Raw genomic sequence first — 21,315 nt, 5'->3', positions numbered from 1 at the left:
AACCTCCTAATACACACCTCAGCTGCTGTAGAACCTCCTAATACACACCTCAGCTGCTGTAGAACCTCCTAATACACACCTCAGCTGCTGCAGAACCATAATACACACCTCAGCTGCTGCAGAACATCATAATACACATCTCAGATACAGCAGACCTTGTGTTTTTTTAAATGATGTATCAATCACTTAATGGAGCACTTCAGCAGGTGAGGTGAGAATTATAGAGAATATTGTACCCACTGCTGAGAAAAAGGTAAAGATTATTAGAAGTCACCTCTGAGCGATGTGATCCATATAGAGGTACAGACGCCTGAGTGAATATCTACCCAGACTGCGCCCTCATTTATACACCCTCCTCCAATGACCTCATGCCTTTATATATAGTCACCAACTCCTGGGTAAAGTCCAATATTCTTATGCAGTGGGGACGTATCCCATATATTACGTACTGTTATCTTCAATGCATTACTTGTTTTTTGTTTTGTTTTTAACATTATTTAGGCTTCTGGGATCGGTTACATGAAACCAAATGTCCTGTTTTTAGGATATAAGAAGAACTGGCAATCATCTCACCCAAGAAATGTGGAAAGTTATGTGGCCATCCTGCAGTATGTATGAACATCTCATAATAATTAATCAGCGATTTTTATACATAAAGCTGTTTGGCATCTTGTAATTACTATTGTAGTTTATTATGCTTTATACACCGCCGTAAATTGACAGTACCACCTCTGCCCACTAGGTGGCAGATACCTCTCATTACAATGTACTCTGGCACACTTTTGGTATTATAAATGTGTTTTAGCAGTGAATATAGAATTTAAAGAGAGAATGCTTGGTACAAAAGAATCCACGGGGCAGCTAAATGATCAGAATGCTATTAACCAGCTGGGGTTTAAAGGAGTCCTCTCACTTCAGCAAATGGCATTTATCATGTAGAGAAAGTGAATACAAGGCATTTACTAATGTATTGTGATTGTCCATAGTGCTTCCTTTGCTGGCTGGATTCATTTTCCCATCACATTATATACTGCTCATGTCCATGGTTACGACCACCCTGTGATCCAGTAGTGACAGTCATGTTTGCACACTATAGGAAACAGCGCCGGCCTCTCTGCGTTGCAGCGGTGGCCATAACTCCTGGGTACGAGCAGTGTATAATGTGATGGAAAACTGAATCCAGCCAGCAAAGGAGGCAATATGGACACTGACACTCACAATACATTAGGAAGTGCCTTGTATTAAAGGGGTCAGCTCTGAACCCGGACATATCCCCATTTTCACAGAGACAAGCCCCCCTGTTATGAAATGCTCCGATGCTCTCTGGATCGCGCAGGGCAAGCGCCGTTTGTTATTATTTTTCACACTGCTAGGCGGAGGCTTCCTGGTGGTGTCACCAGCTCTGATGGGCGGGCTTTAGCGCTGTCCTAGTCGTCATGGACTGTGCAAAGAAGGCTACCCCTTAGTAATAACTAATAATACATAATAATCTTAGTGTCATTCATAGTGATTATAATGGGTATTACCAGTTGACTCCCAGCCTTGGCCAGTTGTAAGACCCATCCACCCTCCTTCAATGGGCTGGGGTTTGGGTCTCTACTCAATCTCCTGTCTTCCCCTATCTCGTAGTGATGCTTTTGACTTTAACTGTGGATTGTGCCTGCTGAGGATGAAGGAGGGTCTGAACATGTCCCGTGTCATGCAAGCTCACAGTAAGTGCGCTCACACACGGTAAGTCTGCCTCGCTCTGCCATTAACTATACTTTGCTAACAAGCTCACACTGTTCTACGTAGTAAATCCTGCCTACGAGCAAATGGAGGAACCAGCACTGAAAACTGCTGCTGAGAACGGAGCAGACTGCATGCCTCAAGGAACATGTAAGTGACTCTAGTGCATCAGTTTGTAATAGACTGTGAACCGTATCTGTAGGGGCAGGGGCAGATTGGCCATAGACCTTACAGGGAAAATTTCCTGTGGGCCAATGGCCAGCGCGCCGCCCAAACCCTCCTCTTTGCCGCTGGCCAGCGCGCCGCCCAAACCCTCCTCTTTGCCGCTGGCCAGCGCGCCGCCCCCAAACCCTCCTCTTTGCCGCTGGCCAGCGCGCCGCCTCCAAACTCTCCTCTTTGCCGCTGGCCAGTGCGCCGCCTCCAAACCCTCCTCTTTGCCGCTGGCCAGTGCGCCGCCCAAACCCTCCTCTTTGCCGCTGTCCAGCCCGCTGCCCAAACCCTCCTCTTTGCCGCTGTCCAGCGCGCCGCCCAAGCCCTCCTCTTTGCCACTGGCCAGGTACATAATGAACTCTCAGTGATATTTAATGATCATGTATCAGGCCAGCGACCACACATGAACTCAACTGCTGTGGCCCGCATTGCACCTCCTAAGCCCCCTGCTCCATATTTGAATTAGAGGCAACTGGAGGAGTACAGAAAATGGCATTTATTGACGGCCACCATAGAGGGACAGCTTTTGGGGCAACATATGGTGCTGCACTATGGTATATGGTTCTGATGGGATGGTATTGCTGACCCCACCCACTTGTGTTGCCCCGCCTTCCATCAATTTGCATTCACCAAACAACATGGAGCCACTTTTAGTTTTTTATTTTTGTTTTTTCAAGTGCCACATAAGGTTCCCAGTCCACCCATGTCTATAGGTTGCAGTAAATGCTATCTGAGCCATTAAAGATACAATACAGTGTCATTAAAACATTCCTTTCTGAATATTCCTATTTGCAATAGGATTATATCTGAAAAACTGCACCAGAAATAATGCTTTGGAAAGATGTCTAACTTGATATGATATGTACAAATGTGTATAAAAAAAACTGGAAAAAAATTCAATAAAACTTTGGTTTATAAAAAAAAAAAAACATTCCTTCACTGCTCTGTTTTCTTAAGGTAGCACTCCAGCATTTTTTTTTGTCTATACACTACAACATAGTCTATTATTATAACATAAAGTAGGAGCCCTTGTGTAAACCTCTTTTAGATGATGTACCATTTATGGGTTGCCTGCCATCTTAGCACCTTCATCCCTTCTGATATGGTTCCCCTGAAGCAGCCTACATTTTCCATTAGTCCATTATGCCTCTGGCTTTGCAGAGACAGGGTGACTGGGGTCCCCTCACCATCACAGCTCTGAGGGCAGCAAGTCCATAGATCAGTGACATAGCGCAGGTGTCCCCTAACTTCCACTGCAGAGTCTCAGTGTATCCTACGTAATGCAGTTGCAGCCTGTCTCCCCTGCCTCCTGCTTGTGATAGGTTTCTTCCTGTCAATACTTACAAGCAGGAGGTAGGGAAGAGCAGTGTGAAGCTGCATCTCATAACATACAATGGAGATCTGCAAATAGCACTCACAGTTAGTAGAGACATTTGGGGGAGATTTATAACTACAGCTGATCACCATATGGACTCACTTCTCTCATATCTCTCCACTCCTGGTCTCTGCAAGAGGACAGAACTGATCAGCTGCGCTCGATACATCAAGGAACATACAAAGAAATAAGGAGGGTGGTGCTGGGAGATGAGGGGAGGTGTCTGAGAGCCCATAGGAGGCATAGATGATGTAATCCTTTAGTACACATGTGGGTGCTTTCATACAACACACGGCCATTTTCAGAACCACTGAAGTCTACGGGGCTATTTCCACTGAAATCAATGGGCCAGTTTTTAACGGCCATTTAGACAGAAGTGCACCCTTTAACTGATGCACCAAACGGGTACATGAGCACCGGGAAAGGACCTTTCAGGGAGTATAAGAAAAATACTCACCTCACCACAGGCATGTGCGGGAATACTTACTCCGCACTGGAGGCAGAAGGACCTGACATCACATGATCATGTTGGAAGCGTCAGGTCCTGCTGCCTCCAGTGCGCTGAGTATTTTTTTTTGTCGTCACTACTAGGGGTGGTTTGGGGGCATTATTTATACTGGGAGCACTATGGTGCCATTATATGTCTTGAGGGCACTACAGGGAGGCATTATTTATACTGGGGATACTATGGGGGCCATTATATATATATACTGAGGGCACTGTGGGGGGCATTACATATACTGAGGGCACTGCAGGGGTTAGGGTTTAAAAAAAAGCCAATGAAATTCATCTGTTTTTAACAGTCGTTAAAAACTGATGGAAAACAACCAGGAAATGGATCTAAAATGGCCACGAAAAACTGACAGTTTAACCATTTGTAACGGACAGTCGTGTGAATGTACCCTAAGGCAGCTATTTTCAGTAGGACCCACACCTATCGAACATTTGTGGGGTATCATCAGGTTAGCTGCTGTGAGACTAGCCGTCTGTTCACAGTAACCCTGACATTTGCAGATGACATCACTGCCCAATAAAAAACAAAATGAAAGCTACTATAATAATTGTACCTTTTTGTGAATTGCAGTGGACCCAGAAGCTCTCACAGTCGAGCAGCAGGCCAGCACCATTTTCCAGATTAACCAAACAAAAAAGACCATAGATATTTACTGGCTCTTTGATGATGGAGGTATATATATATACGGGGCAAAATCATTTACTGTACTGTATTTATTCATTTGTTAAAGGAAATATTAAAGGGCATCTGTCAGCAGTTTTGTACCTATGACACTGGCTGACCTGTTACATGTGCACTTGGCAGCTGAAGGCATCTGTGTTGGTCCCATGTTCATATGTGCCCGCATTGCTGGGGAAAATGATGTTTTAATATATGCAAATGAGCCTCTAGGAGCAATGGGGGCGTTACCATTACACCTAAAGGCTCTGCTCTCTCTGCAACTGCCACGTCCCTCTGCACTTTGATTGACAGGACCAGGTGTGATGAGATTTACACTGCCTGGTCCTGTTAATCAAAGTGGAGAGGGTGCGGCAGTTGCAGAGAGAGCAGAGCCTCTAGGTGTAATGGTAACGCCCCCGTTGCTCCTAAAGGCTCATTTGCATATATTAAAACATCATTTTTCTCAGCAATGCGGGCACATATGAACATGGGACCAACACAGATGCCTTCAGCTGCCAAGTGCACATGTAACAGGTCAGCCGGTGTCATAGGTATAGATTTGCTGACAGATGCCCTTCAAAATAAGCAAAGACATGAGATATGTCAGAAACTGTATACAGCTACGGCACTAATGGCACAGCGGTTTTATTTAGTTTTCAAGATGGTATGTGCCATAGAGTAAACCCCTTCTACCCTATGCCACTCTGGAGAAACGTTCTCTGTCCAGCTTGTCCTCACCAGCCCTCTTATTTTTGGGGGGTGTATAGGCACCCAGGGCTCACAAGGCAGAGGTCAGGCTGCCCTCCTCTCCTGCAAGGTATGGAGACAGGACAGGTGTCATTTCATGCTTTACCAAAGCCTTCTCTTACTGGCAGGACTGACGCTACTGATCCCCTACCTTCTGACCCGGAAAAAGAGATGGGAGAAAGTTAAAATCCGAGTTTTTGTGGGAGGACAGATCAACAGGATGGATGAAGAGCGTAAAGCGTAAGCTTGCCCTTAGATAATATACCGTACAGTTGTGCACAATTGTTTCACGTAGTGTGCAAGCCTTCACAACGCTTGTAGAGCCTTCCAAGAGTAAACTGGAATAGATCACACTCCGCAAAGCTGCATTTTTGTAAAAACGGTATAGGCCTGTGTTACAACTGATGGGATCGATATTTGGCGTAATTTGCAAATAATATAGGCAGTAGTAGGACTGAATCAGAGTGGTTTGTGTTTCTATGCTCTATAAAAAAGTTGCCATCCTGATAATGTATAAAACATTTCTCAGCCATTTATAGGGTAGCCATCCAATAGGTGGCACTAGAGAGTCCGCTTTTGTCCTCCTGGATAGGAGCTTTTTTACTTTGGAGCATTGCCTGGCCTATGAGGCTCCCTATGACAACTTGGCGATCTCCACAAGGAGAAGCTTAAAGGGGTTGTCCGGTTTCAGAGCTGGACCTGGACATATCCCCATTTTCACCCCTCCGCCCCATCGGAGCATTTCATGCAATACCGCGCAGGGCAAGGGCTTTTTTTGTGTACTTTGGTACACTGCTGGGCGGAGGCTTCCATCTAGCAGTGTTGGGGGTTACATCACTGATCACTGGTCACTGGCACTGATGGGCATGCTTTAGCGCTGCCCTAGCCGTTTTACAGGCTAGGGAAGCGCTAAAGCTGACCTATTAGTGCTATTGACATCACGGGCACACTGCTGAACGGAAGCCTCCGCCTAGCAGTCTCCATTGAGAGCCCGATACGTCACTGGATCTCCTTAAAAAGCCCTTGTCCTGCGCGATTCAAGAAATGCTCTGATGCTCATATCAGGGGGGCTGCCTGGGTAAAAATGGGTGTCAGCTCTGAACCCGTACAACCCCTTTAATTTCCTCAGAACCACATCAAAGCCTTTTCACCCAGCCGAAGCCGTACGCTGCTCAGCACTGACGAGGGGCAAAAACCCAGAAACATGGGGAAAATTTTTGCTTAAAGGGAATCTGTCACTAGCAATTTACCAATTTTTTTTTTCCATGAATCCATGTTTAACAGATTACCTTTTTTCCATCTGTCTTGTTCTTTTGATTGTCCGTCTTGTCATTTCTTCAAAAAATCGATTCTTATGATATGTAAATGACGCTGTAAGGAGCCCAGAGGTGCGTTCTTCTTTCTCCACGGTGCCCAGGAACGCCCCTCTGAAGTGCCGTGCCCGGCTAAATTTGAAAACTAATAACGCCTCCAAGTTCATCTAAATCGCCTCCCAGAGGCGCGGCTAAGTGCTCAACACCCCCCCTCCTCAGCGCCGCGCTCTGCGGCAAACACCCCGATCCTCCTCTCGCCGGCATCCCAAATCCCGCGCAGGCGCAGTGCCGGCGATTGCCTGCGCTATGACAAGATGACTGACGGCACTGCGCCTGCGCGGGATTTGGGATGCCGGCGAGAGGAGGATCGGGGTGTTTGCCGCAGAGCGCGGCGCTGAGGAGGGGGGTGTTGAGCACTTAGCCGCGCCTCTGGGAGGCGATTTAGATGAACTTGGAGGCGTTATTAGTTTTCAAATTTAGCCGGGCACGGCACTTCAGAGAGGTGTTCCTGGGCACCGTGGAGAAAGAAGAACGCCCCTCTGGGCTCCTTACAGCGTCATTTACATATCATAAGAATCGATTTTTTGAAGAAATGACAAGACGGACAATCAAAAGAACAAGACAGATGGAAAAAAGGTAATCTGTTAAACATGGATTCATGAAAAAAAAAATTGGGTAAATTGCTAGTGACAGATTCCTTTTAAAGGGGTTTTCCGGTAAAAATAATATTTTTTTAACAAGTTCCTGCAGTATGGACCCTGAAAAAGAAGATATATACTTACCTGCTCCCGTCCTCTACGCTGCTCCTGCTGTCTCCACCTTCCGGTTCTGGTGCTGCTTACATCTGCCAGCTGGCTACGGGCATGGTCACATGCACCTCTCCAGCCAGTGACTGGCTTCAGTGATGATGTAGCCACAAGGAACGGGTCACCACTGAAGCCAGTCATTGGCTGGAGTGGTGCACATGACCATGCCTGTAGCCAGCCGGATGCAAACGGTATGGGGACCAGAAAATGGAAAGAGTGGAGGCAACGCGGAGGACGGGAGCGGCGTGGAGCAGATAAGTATGACTTGAGTCTTCTATTTCGGTGGCCATGCTGCAGGAATTTGTTAAAAATAATTTTTTACCAGAAAAACTTTAGCCCTTTAAATTCTCAAGGTGTTTAAATTCTGTAAACCCCTTTAAAGTAACTGTCATTCTTTTTTTATTTTTGTAAGGTGTAGGGTCAGTGATACTGACCATTTTTGTCATATACTTTAATTACTGAAATAGTACATTTCTATTAGAAAAATAGCTCTTAAGTATCCCATTTTGTGCCTTAGCAACACTCCTCTGTCTTCTGCTTACATAACTGTGGAGACTTGCTCAATACTGACTGTTATGTAAACAGAAGACAGAGAAGCATTGCTAAGGCTCAAAAAGAGACACTTAAGAGCTATTTTCTAAAAGAAATTTACAATTTCAGTAATTAAAGTATATTAAAAAATGGTCAGTATCACTGCCCCTACACATTACAAAAATAAAACAAAGAATGACAGTTACACTTTAAATTCTCAATTCATGTTCCAAGGGCCAGACATTGACGTATAGGGTACCCATCCAATACATTTGCTCTCTACAACTTAGTTCCATTCAAGCGAATGGGACTGAGTGGCAGTGCCAGTCACAACCACTACCAACTGTATGAAGCTGTGCCTAGTCAAGGGGACATGGCAGTCCTCTGATCACTGTAGCCCCTTCACTCAGCTGATCATGGAGGTGCCAGGATTTGGGCTAACATTGATCTAATATTGATGGCCTGTATTAAGGATAAGCCATCAATATCAAAGTCTCAGAAACCCCTTTTACTGTATAATGTATGTGCATTCATTCAATCAGTTATGCTTTATTGAACGTTTTGAAGAGGTTTTTTTTTTATAATTTTGGTACATAGATGATGGAGTCAATAGATTTTACTGACAGATCTCCTTTACTGTCCTTATTTTACTACCTTACATTGCTATCCTTTACTTTACAGATTTTACTGACGGATATCCTTTACTGTCCTTACCTTACATTACTATCTATTACTTTATAGATTTTACTGACAGATCTCCTTTACTGTCCTTAACTTACAACCTTACATTACTATCCATTACTTTACAGATTTTACTGACAGATCTCCTTTACTGCCCTTATTTTACTACCTTACATTACTATGCTTTACTTTACAGATTTTACTGACGGATATCCTTTACTGTCCTTACCTTACATTACTATCTATTACTTTATAGATTTTACTGACAGATCTCCTTTACTGTTCATACTTTACTACCTTATATTGCTATCCTTTACTTTACAGATTTTACTGACAGATCTCCTTTACTGTCCTTACCTTACAACCTTACATTACTATTTTTTACTTTACAGATTTTACTGACAGATCTCCTTTACTGTGTTACAGGATGATCTCTTTGTTGAGTAAGTTCAGAATTGGATTTCATGAGGTGCATGTCCTACCAGATATCAACCAGAAACCACGGCCTGAACAGTAAGGACCAGGGGCGTAGCTATAGGGGAAGCAGGGGAAACGGCTGCTTTAGGGCCCGAACTCAGTAGGGGCCCACGTAGTATTATACAGTGACACTGTAGGGAATGTACGGAGCGGCTGCCGGGCCTAGTCTAAGAGCCCGATCTTGACTAGCTTCAGGAGCAGGGGTTGCACAGGAGTCAGGAGTTGCGAAGGAGTTGCTGGGGGAGGGGGGGGGGGCCCTTTCAGAAATTTGCTGCGGGGTCCGGTCATTTTACGCCACTGGTAAGGACGCAATGAACCTGAAAAATGTCCAAAAAGCAAGAATAAGTATTATGTCAACGTATCTGTCAGAAATGGAGGCGCACTATAACTCGCTCACATCAGTCGCTCGTGGTTTGATCTCAGTATTAGGGAGTAACCAAACTTTTAATAAACTTAAAAAAAAACCATTCGAAATGGCCTAAAAACATTTTTCTAATATAGTTTATTAACTGATATTGCAGTTTTACTAAAGAACTAGGTTTCCAAAGTTGTTGGGGCCTATGCGCTCTAGAGTCAGTATATTCAGACTTTGTGACTTGTTAGCGGCATACGGATTTCACTGTACTGGAGCAATGGGGGCCGCAGTGAACGCTGTGCAGGCAGGACCACACATGGCTGCTCCTGCCTGTGCCCCTTCGGCTTGGCTAAAGGCTGGCATAGCACATTGGTACCCTGTACAGATGGACTTTGCCAGGATTAGCTACGGACTGCCTGGGATAACCAGGAGGGCTGCACACTGCAGTACTGATCTAGGGGTATCCTTTATAGGTAGTATATAAGGCACCCATGAGGAGGGGCAGGTACCGTAAATCAGCTCTTCATCTCATATGACGGTCATATAAACTGTGGATGTTTGTTGGCAGTGTGAAGCGGTTTGAAGATCTCATCGCTCCGTACATGCTGAACGACGGCTTCAAAGATGAGGTCCTGGTAAACGAGATGAGACGCGACTGTCCATGGAAGATATCAGATGAGGAAATCAAGAGGAACAGGGCCAAGGTGTGAATACAGTGACACTGTCGGAAATCAGGCAGCCGCCTCCAGCAGGGGTTTCCATGGCTGACAATTCTAGGGAAATGATTAAGGGCTCGGCTGCCCGAACATTTGTACTGACGCTTGTTAGAGATAATCGGGCCATTCAAAGGTGCTGCCAATCACCCGATGAACGAGCGAATCGCTTTTTCATCGGGTATTACAATTGTGCGGTCACCTAACTTATCGTTTCTGGACAGCAGATTGTGCCGTCTAAACAACACTCTGCTGCTCAGCGATATCAGTCCCTATACTGTGGAGGAGATCGCTGCATGAAAATACAGCTTTCTCCTCCACTGATGAGCAGGCGATTGTTGGAAAGGAACGCTTCCCCGGCAGTATAAAGGGGCCCTTACATCACAGCTCCTGCAAAAAGGCTCATCTAATTTTACTAATTGGCTCCTTAAAGGGGTTATGCCATGATGTAAAAAATGAAAAACAGACAGCATAGGGTGCATGACAATATCTTTCTAAGAAAACCAGAAGCCGCCCTGTACCTCACATGGATCCAGAGATCTCCTCATTTACTTTTCCAATTATTCTGCTATATTAAGGAGCGTGTCCTTTCTGCTGGAGCTCTCTCCCTGTAACTGCCACAGCTTCTAACAGAACATATGGCTGGTGGCAGTTGAAGATTTCAATTGAGCGCGTGCGACCAGCTCAGTGAGATGGACAAGAAATAAGCAAAAGAATAAACAGCAGGTGGCGCTATACAGATACATTTCAGTGAATAACTCAGTAGCTATAATAAATGTTTAATTACAGGCAATTACAAAAGTATTCAGGTGCTTGTTTGGAAAATGTAGAATATGCTTCGTGACGCAACCCCTTTAAGGCTTTGTTCACATCTCTCCTACTCCGTTATAGGGGCAGGAAAAATGGAAAGGACGGATTCGGCACATAAATGAGCCAAACGGAGCCCACGGACCCCATAGACTATAATGGGGTCCGTTAGGTTTACTCTCAGAAGATGATTTTGGAGCGGAGAGAAAAGTAGTGCATGCAGGATTTTTATCTCCGCTTCAAAAATCTTCCTCTTGGGCGGAAACCTAACGGACCCTATTATAGTCTATGGGGTCCGTGGGCTCCGTTCAGCTCAGTTATGTGCCGAATCCGTCCTTTCCGTTTTTCCTGCCCCTATAATGGAGTAGGAGAACGGGAAGGCTGAACGCTGATGTGAACTTAGCCTTAATGACGTTTTCATATAATGCAATGATGTAAGCAGTCCATTGACATGGCATCTATTGCTTAGGGGGTCTAGTTTGGGGTAATTTCTCACTCCCTCATTTATGTCAGGGCACATGGAGTAATGAAGGAGGCCTCCTCCCCATTTCAGCAGGACCCTGTCATCTTCAGGTAACAGAGCTCCGCATTATGAATGTTTTCTAAATATACGTAGTTTATTATTTTACAGTCTTTGAGACAAATCCGATTGAACGAGATCCTTCAGGATTACTCCCGGGATGCTGCACTGGTTGTCGTGTGAGTACAAAGTAGAATGTATACATGTGCTTGAAATAATGGCAAGTTAGAGCTGTCCAGTTGACTAAACTGGTATTATCGGGGTCCCACGTGGCGTATTCTGAACAGATTCCCTGCACTCCATGCACGTGAATGGGGTTTACACAACCCTGGTCATGTGCAAGTTCTGTGCGGAATTTAATCCACACCGTGGTAAAAAAAAACTTCCAGGGAGATGAGTAGCATGCTACTTAAAAGGCCCCTTTCACACGGGCGAGTATTTCGCGCGGATGCGATGCGTGAGTTGAACGCATTGCACCCACACCCATTCATTTCTATGGGGCTGTGCACACGAGTGGTGATTTTCACGCATCACTTGTGCGTTGCGTGAAAATCGCAGCATGCTCCTCTTTGTGCGTTTTTCACGTAACGCAGGCCCCATAGAAATGAATGGGGTTGCGTGAAAATCGCAAGCATCCGCAATCAAGTGCGGATGCGGTGCGATTTTCACGCACGGTTGCTAGGAGACGATAGGGATGGAGACTCGATCATTATTATTTTCCCTTATAACATGGTTATAAGGAAAAATAATAGCATTCTGAATACAGAATGCATAGTACAATAGCGCTGGAGGGGTTAAAAAAAATAAAATAAATTATTTAACTCACCTTAATCCACTTGCTCGCGCAGCCGGCATCTCTTCTGTCTTCTTTTTTGCTGTGTGCAGGAAAAGGACCTGTGGTGACGTCACTCCTGTCATCACATGATCCGTCACATGATCTTTTACCATTGTAATGGATCATGTGACGGACCATGTGATGACCGGAGTGATGTCACCACAGGTCCTTTTCCTGCACACAGCAAAAAAGAAGACAGAAGAGATGCCGGCTGCGCGAGCAAGTGGATTAAGGTGAGTTAAATAATTTATTTTATTTTTTTAACCCCTCCAGCGCTATTGTACTATGCATTCTGTATTCAGAATGCTATTATTTTCCCTTATAACCATGTTATAAGGGAAAATAATACAATCTACAGAACACCGATCCCAAGGCCGAACTTCTGTGAAGAAGTTCGGCTTTGGGTACCAAACATGCGTGATTTTTCTCACGCGAGTGCAAAACGCATTACAATGTTTTGCACTCGCGCGGAAAAAATCCCGCATGTTCCCGCAACGCACCCGCACCTTTTCCCGCAACGCCCGTGTGAAAGAGGCCTAAGGGCTCATGCACACAACCGTATGTATTTTGCGGTCCACAAAAATACGGATGACGTCAATGTGCATTCCGTATTTTGCGGAACGGAACAGCTGGCCCCTAATAGAACAGTGCTATCCTTCTCCATAATGCGGACAATAATAGGACATGTTCTATTTTTTTGCAGAAACGGAATGCACATGGAGTAACTTCATTTTTTTTGTGGACCCATTGAAATGAATGGTTCCGCATACGGTCCGCAAAAAAAAAAAATAATGGAACGGACACGGAAAGGAAATACGTTCATGTGCATGAGCCCTTATTCTGTATGGATTTCACATTGCATTTTAGCTCTCTGCTGGGCTTAAATTACCCAGAAAATGGTACTCAATACCATTCACTTTAAAGGGTTTCTATCACTTCGTATGCCATAATTAGCTCTCAGACACTAGCGATCCGCTAGTGTCTGCTCTGGCCAACCATCCTAATATAAGAGCTTTTTGGGCAGCCGTTTTGCTAAAAAAAGAACTTTTATAAATATGCTAATGAGCCTCTAGGTGCTATGTGGGCGTCATTAGCACCTAGAGGCTCCGTCTACCTTCATACACAGCCACCGCCCAGCGCGTCCCTCCAGCCCGCCCATCTCCTGATGAATGCGATCCTCCGTGTGACGCAACGGACGAATTCTCGCGCATGCGCCGTGCGCGGCTGTATTCGGCGCATGCGCAGAGAATGTCTGACCGCTTCCCTGCTCAGACATCTCCACTGCGCCTGCGCCGATGACGTCATAGTGCTCCAAGGAACAGGCGCAGTGGAGATGTCTGAGCAGGGAAGCGGTCAGACATTCTCTGCGCATGCGCCGAATACAGCCGCGCACGGCGCATGCGCGAGAATTCGTCCGTTGCGTCACACGGAGGATCGCATTCATCAGGAGATGGGCGGGCTGGAGGGACGCGCTGGGCGGCGGCTGTGTATGAAGGTAGACGGAGCCTCTAGGTGCTAATGACGCCCACATAGCACCTAGAGGCTCATTAGCATATTTATAAAAGTTATTTTTTTAGCAAAACGGCTGCCCAAAAAGCTCTTATATTAGGATGGTTGGCCAGAGCAGACACTAGCGGATCGCTAGTGTCTGACAGCTAATTATGGCATACGAAGTGATAGAAACCCTTTAATGAGCCAAATGGAGTCCAGAGGATTCTTCTTTGGGCTCCATTTCACCCGCTATCTGTTTGGCACTGGCTTTTTTTTGCCAACAGTCTGTAGCACTTTTCTTTCTGCCATAAAAGCTGAATCATTTGCACTCCATTTGGATGCCCAGATCACGGTATATGTTTGAATACCATTCTCAGGTATTGACACGTATATCTCCGATGGAAAGCCCAGCAGAGGGCGAAAATGCAATGTGAAACCATTAAAGAATCTGCTGATCTGCTGGCATCCATAGCCTATGTGCAGAAGTATCAGCCTGCAAAAAATACACCTCTGGTTTTAATGCCGAACTGCAAACAGAGCCTGACTATGCAGTGTGTTCGGGGCGGACTGTCCATAGAACCTACAGGGAAACTTTTCGGTGAGACTATGTAAAAAGTTGCAGGTGATAAAGCTGGCGTACACTAACATAACTGGTGGCAAGAGCAGCAGAAAATCAAAAAAAATTTCACAATTGTGTCAAAATGTGTGACTTTTTTTTTTATGGCAGATCAAATAATAAACCCCCCCCCATTCTCAGAACCAGAAAACGATCTCACAGCAGAAAGGTTCTGGGCGTGTCCTGCAAACAGAAGGGTTAGGCTGCTTTCACAATTTGCGGCAGAGGATTCCGGCAGGCAGTTCCGTCGCCGGAATTGCCTCCCGGATCTGGCAATCCGGACGCAAACGGATGCATTCGTGAGACGGATCCGTCTTACAACTGCATTGCAATACCGGATCCGTCTTTCCGGTTGTCCGTCTTTCGGAAAAAAAACGGATCCGGTATTTGTTTGTGTTCTCCTTTTTAAAGGTCTGAGCATCCGTTTTGCCGGAACACTTGGGGCCAGAACCGGCAATAATGTATTTCAATGGAAATTAATGCCGGATCCGGCATTCCGGCAAGTGTTCAGGATTTTTGACCGGAGAGAAAACTGCGGCATGCTGCGGTATTTTCTCCGGCCAAAAAGCATTAGAGAGACTGAACTGATGCCTCCTGAACGGATTGCTCTCCATTCAGAATGCATGGGGATAAAACTGTTCAGTTCTTTTCCGGTATAGAGCCGCTGTGACGGAACTCAGTACCGGAAAGAAAAACGCTAGTGTGAAAGTACCCTAAGGCTTAGCTAGTTAGGCTTCATTTGGGGATGGCCGGTGTATAGTAGAAATTAAACTGCATCTGGTTCTTTATTGTCTGACATATTGTCTTCTTTTTTCTCTTTTACTAGAGCAATGCCCGTTGCCAGAAAAGGTAAATGTCCCAGTTCTCTATACATGGCCTGGCTGGAGACCCTGTCCCAAGACCTGAGACCACCAGTTCTTCTAGTTAGAGGAAACCAGAAGAATGTCCTAACCATGTACTGCCAGTAAGAAGAGGTCCCATACCAGACTCGCAAGATGAGCATTGCCTACAACAACTAACACCTTGCTTCGTCCTCGGCCTCTACCTGCCCCGTGCCTGCATACTAAATTAGTGCCATTCCCACCGTATATTAATATTTTGTTAAAAATGACCTATTGTTTAAATGAATGTTTTATGTTCAACATATTTATAATTTTCCATGTCACGATCTATATTTGGAAAAAAAGATCCTAAAATCCTGCAAGCCTAATAATAGGCTGACAATTCCCGTTCTGTAGAGGTCACTTTTCAGCAGTCATCTCATCATCACCAGAGGCAGGATTACAATGACAGATAACACCTATGTATAGATAGCACAGGGACCACCATTTACAATAGGGGATGATCACAGCTTATCTACTCCCCCTACCTCCACAGTGACCTCTGCACAGGTCACGGACACATGGCTAGAAGTCAATGAACATCTCCAGCCTATTCTACCTACGGTCCATGTGGCTAATGGAAAGTAGATGTCTAAATGCTGTTCAGAACAGCTCGGGCAAGATGGCCGCCCCCCAAAACAATGTGCAGAAAACTGACTGAAGAAATCTACCATTCTACAAAAAAGGAATATGTAGAAGTATCGGGTTTCCATTAGTAGGTATCGCCTTTAAAATAGTTACACTAAAAGCCTATGATGAGAAAAGAAAGTATAAAATTTAAAATTACAAGCAATATAATAAAAACATATATATAATAAATGAAAAGTAATACTATGCACATTAAATGAACACTATATGTAAAAGATAAACTAACTGTAAAATACTAGCAGACCCCAATTTTTTTTACTTTTATATCAGACTATTTATTTTATAGTGAATGGGACCCCGGGGAACAAGCAAAGTAGAGACGTCCTTGCCATTTTGGGGCAGTTTTTGTCATACTAGTGCTCACAGTCATTCAGCTCCCAAATAGCCACATATAACGTGATTAATGCTACCATATAGTGCCCACGTAATTGCCATATAGCTCCAGTCCTGTCCACGGGGGTCCTGAGCAATTGCCTTCCCCAAAAAATAGTGCTGCAAAGAGGTGCACCTTAATATATTAGCTATAGTCATTTTAAAAAACTTTCCTAGGATAAGGCCAAGTAGCGGCTGCAGTAGAGCCGATATCCAAAAATACCATCAACGTATAGCTTTACAATGGTTACTTATGTCCATGAGGGCCTGTAAACATCAGCCATATGCGTGGCATTTTCCTTCCACCGCCCGTGGAAGGGGTTGTTCGGGTCAATGCAGCAATTGTGATAACATAACATATAACCTCTCTCCCTTGCTTCCAGGGCTGCTTTGATGCTATGTTTGTTTGGCTGCATCAATGGCATGCCTGTATACGTCACATGACCGCTGCAGCCAACCGCTAACCTCAGTGGTCGTGTACCGCATGCCTGTATACGTCACATGACCGCTGCAGCCAACCGCTAACTTCATTGGTCGTGTACCGCATGCCTGTATACTTCACATGACCGCTGCAGCCAACCGCTAACCTCAGTGGTCGTGTACCGCATGCCTGTATACGTCACATGACCGCTGCAGCCAACCGCTAACCTCAGTGGTCGTGTACCGCATGCCTGTATACGTCACATGACCGCTGCAGCCAACCGCTAACCTCAGTGGTCGTGTACCGCATGCCTGTATACGTCACATGACCGCTGCAGCCAACCGCTAACCTCAGTGGTCGTGTACCGCATGCCTGTATACGTCACATGACCGCTGCAGCCAACCGCTAACTTCATTGGTCGTGTACCGCATGCCTGTATACGTTACATGACCGCTGCAGCCAACCGCTAACCTCAGTGGTCGTGTACCGCATGCCTGTATACGTCACATGACCGCTGCAGCTAACCGCTAACCTCAGTGGTCGTGTACCGCATGCCTGTATACGTCACATGACCGCTGCAGCCAACCGCTAACCTCAGTGGTCGTGTACCGCATGCCTGTATACGTCACATGACCGCTGCAGCCAACCGCTAACCTCAGTGGTCGTGTACCACATGCCTGTATACTTCACATGACCGCTGCAGCCAACCGCTAACCTCAGTGGTCGTGTACCGCATGCCTGTATACGTCACATGACCGCTGCAGCCAACCGCTAACCTCAGTGGTCGTGTACCGCATGCCTGTATACTTCACATGACCGCTGCAGCCAACCGCTAACCTCAGTGGTCGTGTACCGCATGCCTGTATACGTTACATGACCGCTGCAGCCAACCACTAACCTCAGTGTTCGTGTACCGCATGCCTGTATACGTCACATGACCGCTGCAGCCAACCGCTAACCTCAGTGGTCGTGTACCGCATGCCTGTATACGTCACATGACCGCTGCAGCCAACCGCTAACCTCAGTGGTCGTGTACCGCATGCCTGTATACTTCACATGACCGCTGCAGCCAACCGCTAACCTCAGTGGTCGTGTACCACATGCCTGTATACGTCACATGACCGCTGCAGCCAACTGCTAACCTCAATGGTCGTGTACCACATGCCTGTATACTTCACATGTCACTGCTGCAGCCAACCGCTAACCTCAGTGGTCGTGTACCGCATGCCTGTATACGTCACATGACCGCTGCAGCCAACCGCTAACCTCATTGGTCGTGTACCACATGCCTGTATACTTCACATGTCACTGCTGCAGCCAAGAAGATGACTACAGGGAGGATTGGAGCAGCAGGAGATGAAATAGGGGAGTTTATATTCTTTCATTACTTTATTACAAATGCTGCTGACGTAAACTACTCATTAATATTATATTTGCTACTCTGTGTTTTTTTTTTTCAGTTTTTTTTTGAGGGGGGGAGGGGGGGGCTTTTTGGCTTGTAAAAAAAACACCATGAAATTTGCAGATGCCAGGACTGGCATTTTATAGTCACACAACGTTTTACTAGTGGTTTTTTTTGTAGACTTTTTTTCCCCTATAGAAAAATCAGCGAAAAATGCTTAAAGGAAAAAAAAGACAAAGGGACGGGAAAAGAAAAACACCAGGAAACTGTGTGTGTTTTGTGGGGAATTTTAAAATCTGTCCAAAATGTAACATCTGGCTGCTTAGTTTATTGGTCCACCTAGAGCAGTGATGGCTAACCTCCGGCACTCCAGCTGTGGGGAAACTACGACTCCCAGCATGCTCCATTCATTTCTATAGATTTCAGAAAAACAGCCAAGCAAGAGTGCATCTTGGGAGTTGTAGTTTTACCACAGCTGGAGTGCCGGAGGATAGCCATCACAGGCCTAGAGGCTCTGCTCTCTCTGCAACTGCCGAACCCTCTCAAATTTGATTGACAGGGCCAGGCTTTATGATGTTTACGCTGCCTGATCCTGTCAATTAAAGTGCAGATGGCGCAACAGCTGCAGAGAGAGCAGAGCCTCTAGGTGTAACGGCAACGCCCCCGTTGCTCCTAGAGGCTCATTTGCATCTATTAAAACTTTAATATTTCTCAGCAATGCGGACACATATGGACATGGGACCAACACAGACGCCATCTGCTGCCAAGTGCACATGTAACAGGTCAGCCAGTGTCATAGGGACAAAACTGCTGACAGATGCGCAGTGCGAATACGTGACGACTGCTGAGCTGTGACGCTGAGAGCACGTCACAGTCAATCTCCGCCACCAAAACCTGGAAGAATAAAACGACATATTCACACTACTTCTGAAGAGTCCCTACCTAGTGCTGTGGACCGTTTAATGTGGTCAAAACTACTCACGTACTCACTTTACTGGGGAATTAAACATGTTTGGTCTCAAAATTGCCAAATATCAGAGTCTGCAATATCTTTAAGTTACTGACTGCGCTCTAGTCCCTGTGGGTGGTCTCATGTCCTCCCCCAGTAAGTGGCTGTGGTCATCCGACAGGTCAGCACTATAGAGGGACAACCAGGTGTACGTCTATTGCACAATGTTTTATATAAAGTCATGCATTTTTAAACCCCCTGTCAGTGGTGACTATCCTCTTGATAATGCACATAAAGTGTATCCTGAGGCTAGACAATTTTCTCATAATATTTCTCATATCTATTTACTTCTGAATTCGGAATATCGCTATCCCTTGATGACAGACATGTTCATAAATAAAAGTATGATGCTGAGCCAGATCCGTCATATGAGCCACCAGCAGCAATGTGAACATAGCCGGGAACCAAGCAGTGATTGTGTGGAGATGACCTGCTGGTGACAACCCTGTGGTTTAGAGTAAAGCCTTAGTTGTCAGATAACATTCACCTAAGTATTGACGCCATTAGCTGAGGACATAGATGAGAGCGTTGATCTAGGAAACAGATGGAAGACAGCTTTACCACTAATTTTGGCTGAGCATGCATGTTTATTAGATAGGGGAAGGGGATACGCGCAGCTGGCAGACTCTTATGACAGCGGCTTATCTCCCGACATTACAGAAATTACTCCTTTGTCCTGATATCTGCCATAAGGGGACAGATTGGAGGCTCCTGTATACATTCATTCATCTGTACATAGCTGGTAGAGTGATAAGTATGAGTAGCTATTGTCTGGTCATATATACTTTAGCTCTCATATACACAATAAATGACGTTCAGCCCTATTCATTAAAATCCAATGCTATACATAGATTTAAATGGTCACTAACTGTTCACACAACTTTGCATAAATCAGTAGTACAGTTGAATGTAAGAAACTTTGTAATATATCTTATCAGAGAAAATGCCTTGTTCTCCAGTTATCACCCTCCCCTTTCCTAATCTGACATTATTCGCGGATTCTGTGTTAAATCTGTCTTGTGAGACCAAGATGGGCTTGCCTGCTCACTGAAGGATCAGATTACATCATGCCATAGAAGTCTAGGGAGAGGAAGCAGCAATCAGCAGAATGAGATCGAGAGACACTGGCATGATTCAGCAACTAATAGTGTTATATCTCACCCTAAGTGTTTTATTCACATCACTACTGCTCAGTACTTCTCTATAATGTCCTATATGGTGATTCTGAGTGAGATAGGGTAGAGAATCTGCTGTTTTCATGTATATTTCATGGGCAGACATCATTACAGGTAGTCTCCACCTACTAGCTCCGGGACAACAGAGAATTAAGAGATGTAGAATATAGTGGAGAAAACCGCTAACATGCCAGGTATAGTAATGGTCAGATATAGTGTTGAAACTATATACACATATAGCAGGTTATTCTGAAAAGTTATCAGAAACTGTAGGCAGATAACATTCTGGCTATACCTTCATCCACCACTAGAGGGCACATATGAGCTCACGGTATACTGTGCTATCATGGAGTTCAATGAATAGCAGTGTGCAGTAAGGTCCCTCTAGTGGTGACTGTGGGTAGCAAGCATGTTATGTTTTATATCTATGCCTGTGCCAGGGATTTAGAGCTCTGTATAAGAAAAACAGAGCGCTGACGCTGACCATTATAAAGATATATATCTAGCACTTAACTCATTTTAATTAAAAAAAAATGTTGGACATTCCCTTTAAGTTGGCTACACGGATTTTAACTTTTAAGGTCATGTTATGTATAGGACACATATGACCTACTAGAAGGACTCTTCCCAATTTGCATTTGTCTCCATCCAGATATTTATCTATCATTTCATACTTTGTGTGTTCTTTTGACAAGCTCCTATCAACTAATCCACACATTTATAGATTTTAAACCTACGTTCGCACAATCATTTTCCCGATTCTTTTATTTTTACTGCTATGATCAAACGTTAATATCTGGAATAGATATATATGAATAAAATATTTATTACAGTTATTATTTGTTGTTTTCTTCTATACAATATCTACAAAACTACAAAAGTATCGCAACTAAAGAAATCGGGTGTTCTTTAACCTTGAAGGCTTAACATACATCTGCATTAAAGAGGTCGTCCAGGACTTTCATATTGATGGCATATCAATATGAGATCAGCAGGGGTCCTCTGTTTCCCGACACCCTGTGTCCCCC

The 21,315-nt window shown here is 45.0% G+C and overlaps 1 protein-coding gene across 1 annotated transcript in view; it reads left to right on the top strand.

The window, feature by feature from the left end:
• The window catches only part of SLC12A3 (solute carrier family 12 member 3), a 45,605-nt gene extending 29,100 nt beyond the window's left edge, over positions 1 to 16,505 (top strand). The window contains exons 18-26 of the mRNA XM_040409312.1: positions 502 to 608; positions 1,630 to 1,712; positions 1,795 to 1,878; positions 4,398 to 4,499; positions 5,363 to 5,474; positions 8,992 to 9,078; positions 9,966 to 10,101; positions 11,549 to 11,616; positions 15,206 to 16,505. Of these exons, the coding sequence (XP_040265246.1) occupies positions 502 to 608; positions 1,630 to 1,712; positions 1,795 to 1,878; positions 4,398 to 4,499; positions 5,363 to 5,474; positions 8,992 to 9,078; positions 9,966 to 10,101; positions 11,549 to 11,616; positions 15,206 to 15,347 (921 nt within the window). The 3' untranslated portion in view covers positions 15,348 to 16,505. The remainder of the gene's footprint in view (positions 1 to 501; positions 609 to 1,629; positions 1,713 to 1,794; positions 1,879 to 4,397; positions 4,500 to 5,362; positions 5,475 to 8,991; positions 9,079 to 9,965; positions 10,102 to 11,548; positions 11,617 to 15,205) is intronic.
• The last annotated feature ends 4,810 nt before the right edge of the window (positions 16,506 to 21,315 follow it).

This window comes from Bufo bufo, chromosome 10 (genome assembly GCF_905171765.1).
Source record: "Bufo bufo chromosome 10, aBufBuf1.1, whole genome shotgun sequence".
Taxonomy (NCBI): Eukaryota; Metazoa; Chordata; class Amphibia; order Anura; family Bufonidae; genus Bufo; species Bufo bufo.
The sequence above is the reverse complement of the archived record's forward strand: the minus strand, read 5'-3'. Positions and strand labels throughout refer to the sequence as shown.